The sequence below is a fragment of the Poecilia formosa genome, unplaced genomic scaffold (assembly GCF_000485575.1).
Source record: "Poecilia formosa unplaced genomic scaffold, Poecilia_formosa-5.1.2 Scaffold44, whole genome shotgun sequence".
NCBI lineage: Eukaryota > Metazoa > Chordata > Actinopteri > Cyprinodontiformes > Poeciliidae > Poecilia > Poecilia formosa.
The window spans coordinates 1865003-1883666 of record NW_006799983.1 but is presented as its reverse complement, the minus strand read 5'-3'; the positions used below and the strand labels follow the sequence as shown (position 1 = coordinate 1883666).

The following is an 18664-nucleotide window of genomic DNA, read 5'->3' as shown; positions in this document are numbered from 1 at the left end:
GGAGATACTGCTGCTGGCTATAGTGCGCCAAGAGGGATCTCGTCTGCTCAGAAGGACGTCTGGGCCACTCCGACTTCAAATTGAGGATATTCAGCATGTTGAATTGACATGGCCAGTGTGTGGGGTTATTCAGTGCTGTCAGAGTAAAGAGGGTGGAATAAATAGTCACGACACGCTTTTCAGCATTTTACGTGTTTAAAACATGAAAACCTTTTTCCTTTCATGTGACACACGACTGGCCTGTCATGTAAAGTAGCTATAAAATCCTCTCAAGTTTGTAATGAAATGCTCTAGCAGCATAAATACCTTTGCAAGGCACTGTAAAAATCCACCAGTCAGCCTTATTTGTGGCTGAATTAAAATAGCTTGACACACAAAAAAAAACTGCAAGTGCTGAATCAATTAGAGCAGAATTCAACCAACCAGCTTCTTCATTGAATGAATGCACTGCGCTGAAGCAGCTTCAAAAAGTGTCAGAGGCTGCATTTTTATTTCCCTTTCTTCTTAAACGGATATGACCCGTTCCCTGTTTCTGGACCTTCAGGATGGAAGCTGTGCGAATAATTCAAAGGCCAACTCTCCATTGGGAGCTGACTGATGTATGAAATACACATTATTGCACTGTCTTGTTTCTTTTCTGCAAAGGTAAGGGTTGGGATAAGTTCCCACCTCTTCATAGAAAAAAAGAAAAAGAATAATCAAAGCGCGAAAGAAGGGCTTTGGTCAGAAGGACTAAGCATATTTGAGTGTGGCGAAAGCCTGATTGCACTGGGGAATCGGTTCTTTCACTGTTTCCCTCTGCAGTGCCGCCTCAGTGAGCAAAGAAAAGAGAGAAAGCAGCACAACTGGGAGGAAAGCTGGGAAGCTAAGCTGCTTCTCCTGCAGTTTCTGTTTTGTGTGCAGCACAGTAGAGTCTTTGCTCTGGTTACAACACGGGTAGCTATCGAAAACAAAAAACGATGACTTAGCAGAATACTTCTCCTCTTAAAGAACGATTTAGATAAAAAGTACTGGTCTTATCTCCCTTTCTTTATTTCTCACCTTACTTTAAAGCAAGGTGACATTTACATTTGAATCATGTGCCATGCAGAGGGTTCATCCAATGAAATGAAACAAAGTTCAGGCAGTAACTTCTCCAGGGCAAAAGCTGAATGTCAAGGAGAGGAATAACTGTACTCTGCCGTTTTATCCCCTGTTACGCAAGGACAAAGGTCCTTTCATTTATGTTAGATTTGTTCCTTTCAAAATTGACAGCCATAATGTTCCTCAGGAACTGAAGCTAAAGTTGATGTTCCCTTTCAATAAGCATCAACATAATCAAGCAAGAATCCACTTCTGGCTAGAAATTGGCATTTACTCATGAAATTAATTCATTGAACTTTTCTTTATTTGCTTAAACTTTTGTTTTATCAGGATGAAATGATCACAAAATATCACTGAATTCTAACAGCTATTTTAGTGTTAAAATTCAGGTGTAGATTGTATTTTTCTAATTTTCTAATTGCACTGATTGACGTTGGTACGCGTTTCACACCAAAGCATGTTCATGTTTGAGACACAGATAATTGTGTCTTCTGGTACCAAGTGTGCAAATAGCTGGTTCAATATGTGAAAACCTAGAACCTAAAAGTGTGTTCGTACTCATGATGAGGGTATTTAAACGTCTGACTGGGACTATGAAATTGGCTGCCAAGCAAAGACAGATTCCCAGATTATTCTTCCGTCTGTGGAGCGTTTTTCTCTTTTTAGATGTTAGCTAATTAATCTTGTGAATGTTGAAATTTCCCCCTCTGTTTTCACTTCACTTATTTAAATAGGACTTTTTCACACATGTATTATCAGCTTGCTCAGAGACTTAGCATCCAGTGAGCAGCTGCCACACTAGTCATGTGGATGTCACCAAGGGCATTTTTCCTCATTCTTAATATAATCCTAATAAATTCTATATTTTACCTTATAAACAGAAATGATTTATTGCAGTCATGTGTCTTGTGTTTTTAAACTTAAGGTGGTATTTTATTGCATAACACCACCTGCAATGCAGACTGATATAATTTTCACATCATGTTTGGTGATTATTTTTATGGTGATAAAAATCAAAGTCCTAACTTGCAAATGGAGAGCTGTGTTCATTCCAAGCAAACCAGTAAAAACTGAAACCGATCCGGGTGCCGCAAATGTCTCGTCTCCTGTTAGATCCCGTTGCTGCCTCTTTTGTTCTTGAGCAGCCGCGTACATCTTTAATCCTGACATATTTAGCTGGATAATCAGCTCTCATCATATAATCCCCGGGTTAGATAATAGGCACTTCATACTCACACGTTCCACCTGCACCCGTCACCCAAGAAGCACAAAACGAGAAGAGCTGTCCGAGTAAGTAAGCATCGTCGTCATTATAATGTTTGTCTTATTTTATTGTGGTTGGAAACTGAGCAGCCTTTTATCAAACTACTTATCTGTGCAGATGATTTATAGTGAGGTGCTAACCTGTTTTACTCCGTGCTCTTTAATAATTCAGCTTGCGTCCGCGTTGACTCATTTGTCGGCTGCAAGCTGTCTACTCCGCACAGGCCACGTCTGAAGCAGCAGCCCCCGCAGTTTCTAATGAGACTCACAGCCATTTCCTCTTGGGTACATATTATTTGATTATCTGGACTATATTTTTCCGTGCGAACAGATGGCCAGACCTCCGCTCGCATTTGTTATTCTTCAATATTTGTGCCCCATGCTTGTTGCTTACTGTGCACTTTGATCAGGCTGGCCTCCAGAGTCTGTCGGAGGGAGGCGAAGTAATTAGGCCAGAATAATGCAAAAAATTATAATTGTGTCACTAAAACTGAGAAAAAGGTCTCAGTTCGTGTTCTGCACTTGAAATTACTCCATAGGTGACGGTCTCGTTTTGGAGCACTGACCTGAAATCGGTGCTGGAGGGAAGGTGGTGGTGGGGAGTGATGTCAAAGGGAGGATATGCTACAGAGGTGTCAAAATAGGTGAAGATGAGATGGAGTGCCAGACCCGACAGCATCGTCGTCGCTTGTTTATAGATCAGACACCGGGTACCTAAGCCCGCTGCGATTGATTGTCTTTGAACTGGACAGCAGGCGAATAAAGATGATGCGAAAACAGAAAGGAAGAGATGGAGAGTCAGTGGAGCATCACTCCAACTCACTGTTAGCTGAGTGGAGAAATGTGTGTTTTCATGATTACTAACTTATGTAAGACTTCTGCTTTTATTCCTGTACCTGGATGTGATTGCTCATGACTACCAACCATGAGATCTTGTATGTTACTTATTCAGGATTTTCTTTTGCCTTAGGCTTGACTTTAATTTAGTCTTAAAGACTATATAAATATAAAATAATTATTGATTGATTATTATGGATTGTATTGGGATTTAACTCGACGAGCAAATAAGAAGTAGCTCATAAATTGTGAAGAGGAAGAGAAAAAGATTTTCAAGAATCAAAATCTGAAAAAAATGGTAGAGATTTTCACCCTCCTTTACCACGATACCCATAGAAAGCAAACAACCAGTCTCAATATAAATTTAGCTTTTAAGTTGATATCGCAGAAGGAAACATTTGAGAAACGGCATCACAAAGTCCTAGAAACACAGCAGGCTGGTCAGGAAGAACGTTGTGGAGAAGTTTAAGACGGAGTTATGAAACAACAGCCCAAGTTTTGAACATCTCTCAAAAAACCTAAAATAATTAATCTGAAGATAAGTATTGCAGACCTCCAAACTTACTGAGACATGGCTGTCCAGTAAAGCAGACAAGGAGAGCAGCAGACAGGCTTGTGATCATTATGAAAGTGCAGAGATCTGCAGCTGAGGTAGAAGAATCTTTCAGAAAGGCAAACATTAGTTCTGTATGCTATAAATTCAGGAAGGCATTGCTGAGTAAAGCCAAAAATAAGACCTCTTAGTTTTCCTGATGCCATGCAAGGAACATAGACTGGTGGGGAAAACAATTATTCTGGTCATGTCCCCAAAGGCATTGATAGATGTGGAGGACCATAAAGCAGGCAAAGGAGCAGCAGAGATAGAGCAAAAATTAAAAAAAAAGAAATGTTTAAAAAGAAACAAAAACAAAGTTTAAGGTCCAGAAAGCCAAAAACAAAAGAGGGAAGACAAACGGGAGAAACTCTGGCAATCGAGGAATGATGAGCAGTGTTGAGCAGATGAAGCAACGATGACTAAGGAGCCAAAGGGGTATAAATACTGGGAGAATTGAGTGGAACAAGAAACAGATGTGACTAATGAATAAAATGGAAGCAGCTGAGACTGCAGTCAGAGAGCACAGACAGAAAGAATCAAAGAGAATATGCAGCAGGACAGCAACCGAACACAAACCAGAAACTAAGAGAAAGAAATCACAAAGTAAAGAGAACAGAATGGGCCACACTATTAAAAATAAAACTGGATTCTACTAAGAAGAAACTAAGTGAATCTAAATTTCCCAAACGTGATAAAATCCAATAAGATGAGATAAAAAATAAATAAATAAATAAATTTGGCCTGCATGGAAAAAGTAATGTGTGGTAGAACTTAACAATACACTAACTTTACCATGAAGGCACTACCCACACGGTGTATAGTGGTGGAAGCATCATACTTTGAAACATTTTGCCATCAGCAAGGAAAGGAAAGTAGTTCAAAGTTGTTGGGTATAGCTAATTACATAGCTTTTCTGGAAACAACCCTGGTAGAGTCATATAACAAAAGGGTTTAAATCAAAATGTATTTATCTTCCAAAGCATTGGGTGGGCTCAAAACAAATGCAGACATACTTTACAGATTTTGAGAATCCTTTATCGTTCTTCTTCCACTACGTTTTATTGGCCTATTACATAAAAAATTAAAAATAAAAAATACATAAAAGTTTGTGGCTGCGATGCAAGAAAATTTGGAAAAGTTCAAGTGGTCCTAAAATCATCTGGGGTCTGGAGGAGCTGAGTGGGAGATTCGCAGGAGGAGGTTGTGATCTGTCATTCAAGGACATTTTTAGTTTTTGTCTCATCACTAAAACCGTAAAAAGTTAGCGGCGTAAGATGACGTATTTTCCTCCACTGCACGCTCATGCAGTGGAGGATGCTGGTACTTATTTTCTCTCGGAAAGAAATGTCAAGAAATCCTAATTGAAGTTCAAGCCCCCGTGCGCTCCTGCCCCGTTCCCTTCATATCTCGTTCCCAACCTGCTCTCCATCTTCAGCTGTGTTTGTTTTTGCCCAGTCCACCTGGCCCTCTATTTCATTACCTCAATTAGAGTGATTAGGATCTAAAATTGCTTGTGTCGGCTGCAGTGATTGACAGCAATTGGCCACTTAGGGAGGAGAGCTGAAGACACGCAGAGTGCTGCTCAGTGGCTTGTGTAGCGAAACCCGCATGTGCTGCCGGCTGTGCTTGTGGGGTGTGTTTGTTTACTCTGATGGGAGTTGTGCTGGGAGGTAAGAATAATTCATGCAGGCTTCATAGAAAGTGAAGACATCATGCTTGAGATACAACTGAAACATGAATGTTTTAAAAAAAAAAGAGCAGGCAAGTCAAAAGAGAGCTGAGGATAGTGTGTGTTTTTTGTTTTTTTTTGCCCTGGATTTAAGTAACCTTTGCTTCATGCAGCGAATACAGATTTCTTCCTTAAGGAGCAAAACAAACCAACTTGAATGGGACCAAGATAACCTGAGTAAGCACTAAAAACGGTTTTCTACATGTTGATTTCAGAAGTTAAGGAACAACGCAATCGAAACCAACAAGTGAAAAAATAATTGCCTCCAAAATCTAATAACTACTTGTGTCCCTGTATGCAGCAACTGTGCTTTTACATTGCTGTGGAGAAATGTGGACCCGCTCTTCTTTGCAGAATTGTTTTAATTGAGCCACAATTTGATCCTTCTCCCGCTGCATTACAGAAATGTGCAGAGCTGTTTCGCAAACCGTCGGCTGGACATTATCGCAAAGGATTTTATGGTGCAGAAAATTCCATCAGTTATGGCAAGACGTCAAGGTGGCAGCAGGCAGTCATAGCATCATCTACTGTTTGCATTCTGAAATGCTGCGTTTTAGTTTTATACCAGAAGTCAAAGGACGCACGTACAAAAAAAGTGAATCGTCATGATGTGTTTGGACAAATGTCAGAGGGATCTTTGGGGTCTTTTTAGTTAGCGATGTCTTTCTTATGGTTGTGTGACCAACAGGTGGAGATCTTTCTAAAAGTAACAAGATGCACCTGAACACAGATTTAACAGTGCACAATATTTTATTTAATTTCTTTAAAACATTTATTTTTAAAAACGAGGCTTCAGGCCCACTACTCGGTCCCTGGAACAAAAGGAACACAAAAGGAAACAGGACAGATAAGTTCAATTATTCCAAAAGAAATAAAATAAAACATGCAATGCAAAAGAAATGAGTAAATCAAACAAAACAAATTAGTAACTTCAATCACAAAACAAAACTAAAAGAAAACAAGGGAACAAATAGTTGTCATCTGCTTCCAAATGCCCTTCGATGGGGCCAGAGGAGTAATGCCCCTCGCACACAGCCTGCCTAATCCGCAACAGGTTTAGTTGAGCGGCCCAATCAAACAAGACGACAAGACAAGACAGCAGAGCGTCCAAAGCGCTGCAGCTCCAAACACAATCAAGTGCCCAGGGGTGGAAACACAGCCTAACCCGGGAGGAAGCGGGTCAGCAGGTGAGGACCGCTGACCCGCGACAGCAATCCCCAGCTGCAGCCGGAAACGCCATCAGAGCAACAGATCGCAGACGAGTCGACCAAACCCACAAGCCGACATGAAGCCGCCGACCGTAGCAACAGTGGGAGAAACAAAGACGCACGCACCTTGCAGCAGCCCGCCCAACTATATAGGCATCTGCCCCGCCCACCAATCAACGGTGCGCTTCTGGTTGCACCCGGTGCACAGAGCGGGGGAGGGTGGAACAGCATCCCACCACAGTTGAATTATAAACACTTTCGATGTTGTTTTAGGTTCTTTTTTACCTCATAGGTAACTTGTTAATGCACTTTGGAATAATTCAGATAGGCTCACCAGACATCACCCCTGGTTCTTGTTTTCTTCGTTTGTGAATAATGACCATCTTTGTGCTGCGCTGGAATCCCAAAGTCATAGAAAAGGCTTTGTGATGCTTTTCAGACGTGCGGATTTAAATAACTTGGTTAGCAATTTCTTGGTTGCACATGTCGAGCAGTATAGGTGTGGCTGGTAAAGCTGAGCTAATATTTCTCCCTGAAAAATATGTTCAATGACAGTAATTCATGGTTTTTCAAGAGGTGCACAGGAATTAAATAAATTCAACAATTATTTGAAAAAAATGCAATTTGTTTGAGGAGTGAAACAGAAGACCATTTTGTTTCTGCAGCACGTGCAAAATGCACCACAATGGTGTAAAAAGATTCTGTTATCCACTAAAAAAGTCCCAAGATGCTTATGTGAAGAGCCTGTTCATTTTAACATGCGACCGTCGTGTTCCTCTTCTGTGTATGAGCGTCGCTGCTCAGTCATGGCTCCTTCTGTTTACAAAAGGAGGTGGCTCATTGGACAGAAGCACCTAGATGACAGGCTGCTCTTTGTTTTTATGCTCCTTACAGCCGCCACGGCGTAGGTTGTCTGAAGCAGCTGCTGCTGCAGGAGCAGATCTTGGATGTCTGTCTTTGCACCATCTTTTTGGCTGGTGAGCCATTACATTTATAGCACAACGCTGCCAAATACAGCCGTTCATCATCTGGCACCAGCACTCAAGAGATGTACTCCATGACCTCATCCATGACGGGACATTATTCACATTTCAAAGAGACAGATATATAATCCTCACTAATTCTGCCTTCTCGTCCTCCTCACAAGTCCTACATGACTCTGACCTTCATTCTTACAGTTGTTTGATTTGTATCAGGAATCTTTTCCACTTTAACTATACTACCCTTGTGTTTTGATTCATTCAGTAGTGGTGGATTAACTCTTTGACTGCCTACTGTTCTTTATGTAACAACACCGATAACTTACCTCTGTGATAAACACCAGCATACATCGACATGGACTGAATGAAGGAAACAACCGCTGTTCACTCAATATCCACATGAGGCAGCCAGGCACATGTCTTTATTCTGCTGTTGAAGCACTATAAACTACTACCGATCCCCTGAGGGACTTTAAAACAATAAAAAATACTTTTGGTGGATCTTTTATTGGTTTTGTGACCCTCTGAGTTACTTTAGTCTAGCAAAACATCAGTGACATTCTGGGTTTGAGAGAATCTCACAACATTTTTGTAAGATGACGCCAGAATCTCGCACTTCTGTTTTGGTGCTCATCTCTGCCTTTGGAAGATTGTGAATACATTTTGTGAAATCTAAAGTTAATTTTATAGGATCCTACTGACATTTTGGGAGATATCAAGTTTCTGAGCTCATGTAAACTTTGTTTGATGCTAAGTTACTATTAGAATTAAAAAATTATATAATTCTAAATTAGTTTTTTACTATCTTGCAAGTTTGTTTTTTTTAAACATCCACATTTACTTTTGCAGGAACTTCCAAAAGTTTTGTTTGATCTCGATTTATAATGAATCTTGCAGCAAAAAAGATCCTACATTTGATGATATCTTCCAAACTTTTTGTATCTCTGCTTCAGCAGAGTTGTAGTTTCTTGTCTGTGCTTGATTTGTCACCTTTAACGTTTGGTTTTTGCTTGTCTTTCAGCTGAAATGTCTGTTAAAAGTGCAAAGGGAGGTCCAGACAGCCGACCGTCCTCTGCTGCCAGGTTGGTGAAGAAGATTTGTGGGATAAATAAGAAAAGATGCAATTGCGCTTAAACAAATGTAGCCAGTTCATCTGTGAGTATTATAACTTCCTGACTACTTTTGGAGCAGCAAAGAAAAACACTCCATTAGCTTATGCAACCTGTTAGAAACAAAGAGACGTAGTAAAGTCGAAAACTTTATTATTCATCTCCAATTGATGCTGTCAGTTTTAGCTATCTTTTCTTACTACCTTCATGCTAACATGGTGTTGTTTTGTTATAGTTTTTGAATTAGAAGAAATGAAAACATATTAAGGCAAGCAATTCAAGTCATTTAGCGCATCTTAAATTGATACAGGCTTTTTTCTCTCCCAGCGTATCTCCACGAGGAGGGAGGGCTGCGGCAGCTGGAAAATCGCCCGCTATGGGGAGATTCAAAAACAAGGCCCTTCAGCTTAGCCTCTCCAAGAAATTCTGGTTATTATCATCCTCTGTTTCTAATCAACATTGATTATGACAAAAGGACTGGGTTATGTTAGGCTGTACACTCAATTAGCGCCATCAAATGATAAACAAGCTGACAAACAAGCCGCCAGAGTTGCCTCGCTCAGAAAAAACAAAAAAAAAAAACTGCTTCTCTTGCCTTCTGCTTGTGAAAATTTCCCACACTGGTTTCAGTTGATGGTAAAAAAGCTAAAGAGAAGTTTGCAATTTCTTAAAATTGTAAACTATAAGTACTTTAGGTGGCTTGGTATTGATGATGATGATGATGATGTCTCTAAACAAATAACATGCAAATACACACTTCACAGCTCCAAGTCCTCCGCGAAGGAGAAGGCGTCTGAGGAAGAGGAGAGCAAGAGGAAGAGTAAAAGGAGCCTCAGCAACAGCTCCATGGTGGCAGCTGCCTACATCTCCTACCTAAATAAACTTTTTGGACAGGTCAGTTCTGCGTCACGGTGCTACTCCATGTTGTCTTGGACAACACAGTACACCACATTGTCGATTTTAATGTTAGCTTTTGTCACGTTCCAACAAGAAACATGAAATGTATTTTAATATGATTTTAGGTGATGGAGCAACAGAAAGTAGTGCAAAGCTGGGAAAATAAAGCTCCAGAATATGTTGAATCGTTCTCATCATTGCAATCAGCAAGTGTCTTAATTGCAAACGATTAGTTGGATGTAATGGGTTATTATAATTCAAGTCTGCCATTGAGAAAGTGTTTGGTTCAGTCGGAAGGACTCTGTGCGGACGTGGTGGGGACATTGGTTAAGCAACGGTTGAATAGAAAAAAAGTCAAGAATATTTGGATAAATTATCCAAATATTTGGATAAATTATATTTGATATCTTCAGCAACGGCATCGTATTATTCAGATAAAAAATAAATAAATAAATAAATAAATCGTAGTACCATGTGATATATTTTTGTACTGAGCAGGCTTTCTCATTATTCTCCTAAATAAAACTTAAGTAAGAGTTTACATTACTCTGAACACTTCCACGCTGAAACATAGAGGTGGCAATATTATGTTGTGGGGATGGAATGGAAGATATATAGAGCTAGAGAGAGGTCAATCCTGGAATAAAAATTGCAACAAAAAAAAAACAAAAAACAATTAATTAGGGCCTCACAGCATCAAACTGACACTAAGCAACATACAGTCACAGCTACAATGGAATAGTTTTAGGTCAGTCATGTATATGTGCTAAAATGGCCTAGTCAATACACACACCTTAATGCGAGTGAGAATCCATGGCAAGATTTGAAAATGGATGTTTGCAGACACTCTTCTCTCAATCTGACTGATTGAATGGGGAAAACGTTCAGTCTCTAGATGAGGAAAGATGATTGAACAATACCCCAAACAATGTGGAACTATAATTGCACTGAACGTTAACTATTGACTCAGGAGGCTTGAATACAAACGCACAAGCCGTTTTTCAGATTAAAGATAATGAAAATTATTAGAAAAAAAACATGCATCACTTCCTTCCACTTCACAATTATGCACTATTGTGCTGCTTTGTCACAAAAAACCTCAACTACAACACACTGAAGCTCACTGTTGTGACTTTTCAAAAAGGTTCAAGAGGTATGAATACTTTTGCAGTAAACTCTGTCAAGTCAATTTATACCAATTTGAAACAATTCTGTTCTGTAAATGGCTCAAAATCCCACATATATGATGGAATTCCTTTCAGTAGGGATTTACAAAAGTAGCTTCTTTTTCCTTTAAATCAGTGGACTCGGACTGCAGTCCTCTCCTCATGGGCCAGAATCCTGCAACTTTTGCATGTCTCCCTTGTCCTCCACGCTTGATTTAAATGGGGAAACCGTCTCACTGGTATGCAGTGAAGCTCTGGAGAGCTCTGCTAATGAGCTAATATTGGAGCGAAGTGAGCTGAAGCAGAGCAACATCTAAACGTTGCAGGACCCTGGCCCTCGAGGAATGCAGTTTGAGACCACTGCTTTAAAATCATTATTGCCGATAATAAAGAACACATTCAGAAAAAAACTGATTGTGATGTGCAAATGTAATTTGTCATCTGTTTTCATCAAAATAAAATGAGATAAGCTGTAAAAAAAAAAAATGCCCAATTTCCAAATTATTTCTACATTTTCTTAGTAATTCATTGCAAGGGTTGCAGTCGTCACCAAACAGTTTCCATATATCGCCACCGAGCTTTGTGCTTCGCTCCCATGCAGTTTTGCGCATCTCATCCCCTGCAGCAGTCTCCTAGTGTTTGTCGGCTAGAAGGTTTATTTACAAGATAAGAGCAGAAACACACCACTAAAGTGCTTAAGGGAAGCTCACAAAGGAACAGCATTAACTTTGTGGAGTGGATCTGCCGTAGACCAGACCTCAATCTAATCCGGAATCAAAGAGCAGAGGAAGAATGGGGGAAAGACCTATCTGTTCTTTGATTTTTTATTTTTTTCTGCGCCTGCTTCATCCTCTTCCAGGTGTTGGAGGTGCTGGTGCCTTTCCCAGCAGACAGGGGGCAGAAAGGAAGTATGTCACCATGTTCATCAGAGAACTAACAAAGAGAAAAACAATAAGCAACTGACTGGAGAAACAAAAACACACTTAGTGCAAATGTAAGAACTGGTTAACTAATGTAACAAAAAAATAATTTGGCAATGGTATCATGTAACCGAAGGAGAAACATTTTTTAATTATAAACCCAAATAAGAATCACAAGAATATCTCCGACCCAGCATCCCTAAATTATTATTTTTTTTTTTTTGCCACTTTTTTATGACATTTCCAGACGGAAGAATAAAAATTCCCCGAAAGGCAAACTCTGACACGGGCATGAATAATGTATGGTCTCCCCTGTAATACCAACCCTTCTCAATAGCCTGAGCCTTGGAATAAATATAAATTAAAATGAGCAGCTGGAGGAAATTGGTTTTTTATTATGCACCACCAACCTGACATATTAGTAATAATGTTAATTTAAACACATTTACCATATTTTGTTGCGTTCGTTTCGGCTCTGGGCTCGCAGACCTCCTCGCTGCTGTTTATTGTATTCACTGGTCACATCAGGAGCTGAGATGTTTGCTGCAGAGCAAACATTTCAGCTTTTGTCCTCAGGCCCTCCTGCATTAATCAGACCTTAATAATAACATGAGCACTTTGTAAAATAAAGGTGTTTCTCATTAGCATATTCTTTTCCAATATTTTTCAAACATAAGCAGAGGAAGTGAGTGGTGGATTACTTGGTTCAGCCTGGAGATTCAGATGTGACGGTCGTGTCTTCGTTATGCTTGTAAAGTAAATTTAAAACCTTTTCAACCTTTGAACCGTTCTGTTTTGGATTAATATATGACCACTCTTCTTATCAGAAAATGTAGTTATTACATGTTACTCACTTTAGTACTTAGTACTTATGTTAGCCCCATGTTTTAAGCACAGTGTAAAATATTTTTTAAAGAATATCAAATAAAAAGTCACCTCTACTTGCTGATATCTAATATCTTGATGGAAGAAGGAATGCATTCTTTCAGAGGTTTAATCTGCTAGTCATTAATTATTTAAGCCAGAAAGATTGTTTGTAAACATTTGCCAAGATTATCCCGAGTACGTCTTCACTAGACCATTAATTTTGCTTAACCAAACACACCCAGCACCAATATTTCATACTTCTGTTTTTGGAAAACCAATCCAATAGTTTCACAAACGATTCAGGGCTCGGCTGCTTAGCTGCTGTCCTTTAATGTCCTGCTTGGCTCAGGTTAAACACTGGCTGAGTTCATGACTGATATCACTTTTCCATGTTCCTGCGGGGAACCACACTGGAAAAATTACAAATGGACGAGAGCCAACAATCGACTTTGCCCACTTTCCACTTCTTGGGGGGGAAAAACCATTGAGCTCAGTTTCTAGTAGATATATCTCAATATAAATGGAGTGTAATAAATGGTCGTGACAAGCAGATTTTTCTTCTGCAGAGTGGGATGAACGCTACGTCTGTAGTCTCTGCTTCTAGATAAATTTGGTTCTCTAAAGCTATTGTTGTTGTTTTAACGTTTAGTAAACAGAAACACATTCGTACCATTCAAGATATTTATCATCCAACTCTATAAAATCTAGAAACATGTGAAAAATAAAATAAAAAGAAGATAAGTAGAGAGGGGAGAAAAGCAGAATAGGATGTAGCATAAAAACAACATAGATACGAAACGATTTTGTTTCCAGAAAGAAAAGACAAAATTCCACCTTTAATTTGGCAACAGAACCTAAACAATCAAGAAGTGTTTAGTAAAAAAAAAAAAAAAGGACTTTATCCATTCTCTCTTGCTGCCATTAAATAGTCGTTCTCTTGATTTGCGTAAACACTGGTGATGAGGAGGATTTCATTCAGCCTCTTTGTTAAGTGAGGCCAACAATGCCGAAATAATTTGCACAATTTGTTCTCATCAGCTCCTTTCTGATCTAAGAAAGACAACATTACTGGCTTCATCAATCTGCTCAAGCACAAACATTCGTCCATTTATAGATTAGACACTTCTGAATTAATGTTCCTCACGACTTCATTTTGGCAAGCGCCTGAAACTGATGGAAAGAGCCGTGGTGCGTGCACAATATTTGTCATGTATGCAAGATTGGACGGTACATCAACATGACACCTGCGCCTGAAGTTGATGTCAAAAAATTAAAAGGTCTGCATTTAAAAAAAATTAAATAAAATGCTTCTCTGCAAGAAAAAACTGAAGAAAATGCATCTCCATTTGTAAACTTAGTAAATATTCTTTATGTCATCATAGGAGTTTCAACGGAAGAGCTTTTTTTTTAAGTTACTGAAGCTATGCGTGAGAATAATGTAAATATAAATCATTAGCTTCATTTTTAAAAGAAGAGATGTATATATCTTTTTGCAATTTTCAATGAAAAGGAAGGTTTTATAAAAGTGAACATTTAAAAACAACGTTCCTGTTGGGTTTTGAAATGTTTACTGTAACTTTTATAGGATCAAAAAATGAAAGATTAAATTAGTACTTTTTTAACAATAGCTTATTTTTGTGTGGCATTGTTACAGTTCAAATGTTGTTTTTTTCCCTTTTTTATGCCTTTCCTTTGATTTAATCAAAATCATTTTACTTGCCTTGTATTTGTGTTGCACTATACAAAGAAACTTGCCTTCCCCTCGTGTCATGTTTTCATGGAACATAGAGAAAACGGTGGATAAGTGTCTCGTACTCGGTTGCCAAAATCATGAAAATTGTCAGAAAACCAGAATTTTTTTTCTGTTTCACTAAAATGCTGGACTTTGAACAGATCTCCATCCGCATCTGGTACATCTAGTCTTTCTTTCCCACATTCCGGAGCCGTGCAGAGAGGGCCTGCAGTTTGGGTTGGTGCTGGGACGTTGAGGCAAAGAGACCACCTATCCCGCAGCAAGTCCTCATGTCAACATTTGTATCGTTACCCACTGAGCCCGTTTTACTGTCAGCTCACATCAAATCCAGCACAGAAACACAGAAAAATAAAGGATGTATCTCAATCACACAAACAGCAGAAACAGATTTTTATTTATTTATTTTTTTTCCCCCTCACTGGGCTTTTTTTAGCTGCATTTGCAGTGTGACCGCTGTACGTGTGCGTGCGTCATGCTAACGAAGCGGCTCACTTGGCCGTGTGAAGGCAGACAGAATGACATTAACCGTTAATGGGCCCATTCTGATGGATGAACTGAGCCTGACTGTGTGGCATGCTGTCTGATCCTTTCAGGATGGCAAAAGGAAAAAAATCCAATTAATGTTCTGTCCTCGCTAACTAAATATTGCCACCATATGATAGGACGATATTGTGCAGGGCAAACAGAGCGGTTGCAACATGACAAGAGGAATCGTATTAAACCATAAAGGTTTAATAAATCAGGCCAACATGAGAAGCGATGTGATTCCTGATGCAATTGCCTTTTGGCTCTGCGTTTAAACTGTGTTGGCAGTGTAATACAGTGAATAATCATTGGAATGGTGCCACGCGGGGCAACGTCCAAATAAGTCATGCTGGCGTTTCTCCTTAAGATGTTACAGGGATCTTTGGCAGGGTGACCTTGAATGATTTCTGTTTTCCCTCACATTTTTTTTTTTCTCTTGTACCTTAATTTCATTCATGCGATAAATGCTTTAAAAAGCAGAAAAAAACTACTCTTACTGTAGACTGATAAAAGCACTGACTCACCAAGAAAATGGAAAGGCAGCTAAGGTGAGCCATTGATGTTGAGGAGATTTAAAAGTCATTGCAAATGTACTTTTTCATAAAGTACGATTCAATTCTGTAATATGAGACTTGATTATACAAGGCTGAGTAAAAGTCTTGAAACTTTTTTCTAGTAAATTTAACCTGAACTGTTTGAATAACTTCTTTAATAAACAAACTACACATATATCGACTGAGTTAGTGATCTCCTCTGAATATATCTGACACCCTGCTACACTTAAGGCTGCAATTTTGTTGATTATCATCATAAGAATAACATAATTATATATAATAATCATTCCAAAACCTCGCTGATATCACAAAAATATCCTTTTCAGAGTAAAGAGTTCCCTGTTGTGAGTGAAGACACTTCAGCCTGTAGCCCAAAGTCTAATATTTCTACAAACTATGACAGGTTTTCTTCCTGTATTTCGCTCCATCCAACTCTCCACCTCTTAGTTTTCCACCACAGGTTAAGGGATCAAATTGCCAATTCAAGCCACGCTTTGATTTCCATTTCCAATTAAGCGCTAATTTCTGTTGGTAATCCCAGTAAAATATATAAAAGTTTCTGGCTGTAAAGGTTGAAGACGTCTAGGGGCAATCAAAAACAAATCATCTTTTTTTTCCTGCTAAAATAGGAAAAGCTTGTCAGGTAAGAAACTGTGAAGGATGTTTTTGAACTTCCCAAGCCTCCTACTTTTTCCAACTGTACTTCTGACTCCAAGTATTGCCTCAAGTATTGCAACTGATTTCGTGATAATTGACATTTTACTTTACTTTCACCTTATTTTTCTCCTTTAACTTGTCTTCTTCCAGAAAAGTTGGAAAAATGGGTCCAACTGAGACATTTGGGGGTTCATTGAAAGCTTGTAATGACATTTTTTGCTCTGATGTAGTCAGTTGAAAAATGATTCTTGTTTATCTTGCGTTTTCTCTTATCATACTGACTAAAGCTGCATTTACCCAGTCACACACTCTAAAGCACACACATTCATGCATCTACACAGAAAGGCAATTTGGGGTTAAGTGTCTTCTCCCAGAGTGCATTGACAAGTGGCAGGAGGAAGCTTGAATTGAACATATACATTTTTCAAATTGAAAACAGATTTTTTTTTTATATGTATACGTGAGGGTTTTGTTTTTTAAAGCTCTAGTCTAGAGAAATACTTCAGTGTCTCTCCTGTCTGTTTGTAGACAGACTCATTAAGAAAAATATCCCAAATCCCTCCCACATTTAAAAATACGTTGCCCTAAGACACAAAAGAGCAACAACATTTGCACTTCATTCTTCTGCAGGACTCGGTTTTCAGATGAACCGGTTTCACCTTTAATGTCTCTCCTGTCTGTTTGTAGACAGTCTCATTAGCATATTGTGACTTCAAGCCCTTAGCAAACATGAACTCTAAAGCCATCCACAACACCTCGAGTGGAGACTCTGCTCCTAGCAGCCGTGCTTCTTTTTGACGAAATACCTAAAAAAAAAATGCAAGTAAACGAACACAAAGTAAGACAGAGAACAGCGAATGACTCATGCTGGTAGCCATATGCTAATGCCATCTTCTTCCTAAGTAGGCCAGGGTACACAAGCGTATTCCTGTGAGTAAGCCTGCACGTATTTATTTCTCTTTGCGACAAGGTTTGCTGTTGTGTGTGGGCGTGTGTTTTTGGGCGCAGGCAGGCTGACTGAGACTGTGTCTCCGGAAGAAGCAGCTGCAGAGGTTGTGCGCGCGGCACGTGTGCACGAGCGCATGATTCGGTATCACTTTGCCAATTAGAGAGACATGTCGCTGGGTGAAATCCCATTAGGGTCCTCTGTCAGCACTGACATGGGTATGCAATGTTGTTCTGATTTGGTAGTCAAAAGCCAAATTATGACTCTATATTTCTCAGGAGGATTCTGTTTTAAGTCGCCCTGGTTTTACATGCCGTCCTGCAAAAACTTTTCCTAATTGCTACCACTGTGTCCTTTCTGTGCTCTGCAGGAGAGGGAGCTGATGCCGCTGGAGATCGATGGTAAGATTGATGTCTTTTTGATGCAACTCTCACAAGATGCAAGCGTGACACACTGCAAACGCATGCAGACGTTTATGAATTGCATCGATATTTTTTCCTCCCTGAAGTCGCTCCTCTTAATCATTTATTGCAGACTGAAGGACTTTCAGTCTGCAATAAATTAATAAATGTGCCGTGTGTCAGGCTGCAAAAGAAAAAAAAAATCAGACCCAGGTTTTCTAATCTTTGTGAAAGAGTGGAAGCTAATGTAGGGAAATATAAAGCGAAAACACACACACACACACACACACAAAATGCGTGTTAGAAAAATGACACCACACAGCATGCCCAGGAGAAAGGAGAGCATATTATGTTTCTTTCTCTGGATGGTGTGCAGCATGTGACCCCAGGCTGTGGGGATGCTGGACAGAGTCGATGTTGAGATGGGTGGAACTGAACATTTGGTGATCATGAAACAAAACCCCACGACTGTAGAAACTAAAAGCTAGATTGGCTCAAAAAAACTCTAGACCTACATAAATCCCAAGCCAAGTGAAAATCTCTGGTGAAATCGATGTTCAGCCGCTCCATCCCCATGTGGAGGAGGTTAAGCTGTTTTGAAAAGAAGATTTTCAAAAAATATTCCAAAAATATTGCAGCTGTATTTTCAAGGCAAGGTGGTTTTTACGAAGAACACATTTGAGTTTCTTAACTGGGAAAAACATTTTCTGAAGTTTCTAATTTCCGTTCCTCTTCACAGTTCTAAACACTAGATTAATCTATCTGTTACATGAAAACATAATGAAACACGCTGCACTCTGTGACTGCAACCTAACCAAATTTTAAAAAGTGAAAGAAGTGTAACTATTTTCATTCAGTCCTCTTAACTCACTGCATTAGAGAGCTATTGATCTATATGCTGGAGTCATAAACTGGTCACAAAATGTAAAAGTCTTGCACAGACTGTGTGAATTTTTGACTCTTTGAAAGACATTTTACCTTATGCGTTACAGTTTCCCATTTAATTTGCTTGTGTGCCCGCCAGAGCTTCAAGAGGCCTTTAAGGAATTTGATTATGACGCGGATGGCTTCATCCATTACAAAGACATCGCAGACTGCATGAGGACCATGGGCTACATGCCCACGGAGATGGAGCTCATCGAGATCATCCAACAGATCAAGATGAAATGTTAGT

The 18664-nt window shown here is 39.4% G+C and overlaps 1 protein-coding gene across 4 annotated transcripts in view; it reads left to right on the top strand.

Annotated features, from left to right (window-relative positions):
- Positions 1 to 2305: 2305 nt before the first annotated feature.
- Positions 2306 to 18664, top strand: part of cabp4 (calcium binding protein 4) — a 25271-nt gene continuing 8912 nt past the window's right edge. The window contains exons 1-6 of one of the 4 annotated variants that reach the window (XM_016671364.1): positions 2306 to 2373; positions 8717 to 8777; positions 9132 to 9233; positions 9569 to 9698; positions 17460 to 17490; positions 18515 to 18658. In XM_016671364.1, coding sequence (XP_016526850.1) covers positions 8722 to 8777; positions 9132 to 9233; positions 9569 to 9698; positions 17460 to 17490; positions 18515 to 18658 — 463 coding nt within the window. In that variant the 5' untranslated portion in view covers positions 2306 to 2373; positions 8717 to 8721. Of the gene's footprint in view, positions 2374 to 5324; positions 5449 to 8716; positions 8778 to 9131; positions 9234 to 9568; positions 9699 to 17459; positions 17491 to 18514; positions 18659 to 18664 lie in introns of those variants that run through there. The other 3 variants (XM_007551863.2, XM_016671366.1, XM_016671365.1) reach the window with 3 other exon arrangements.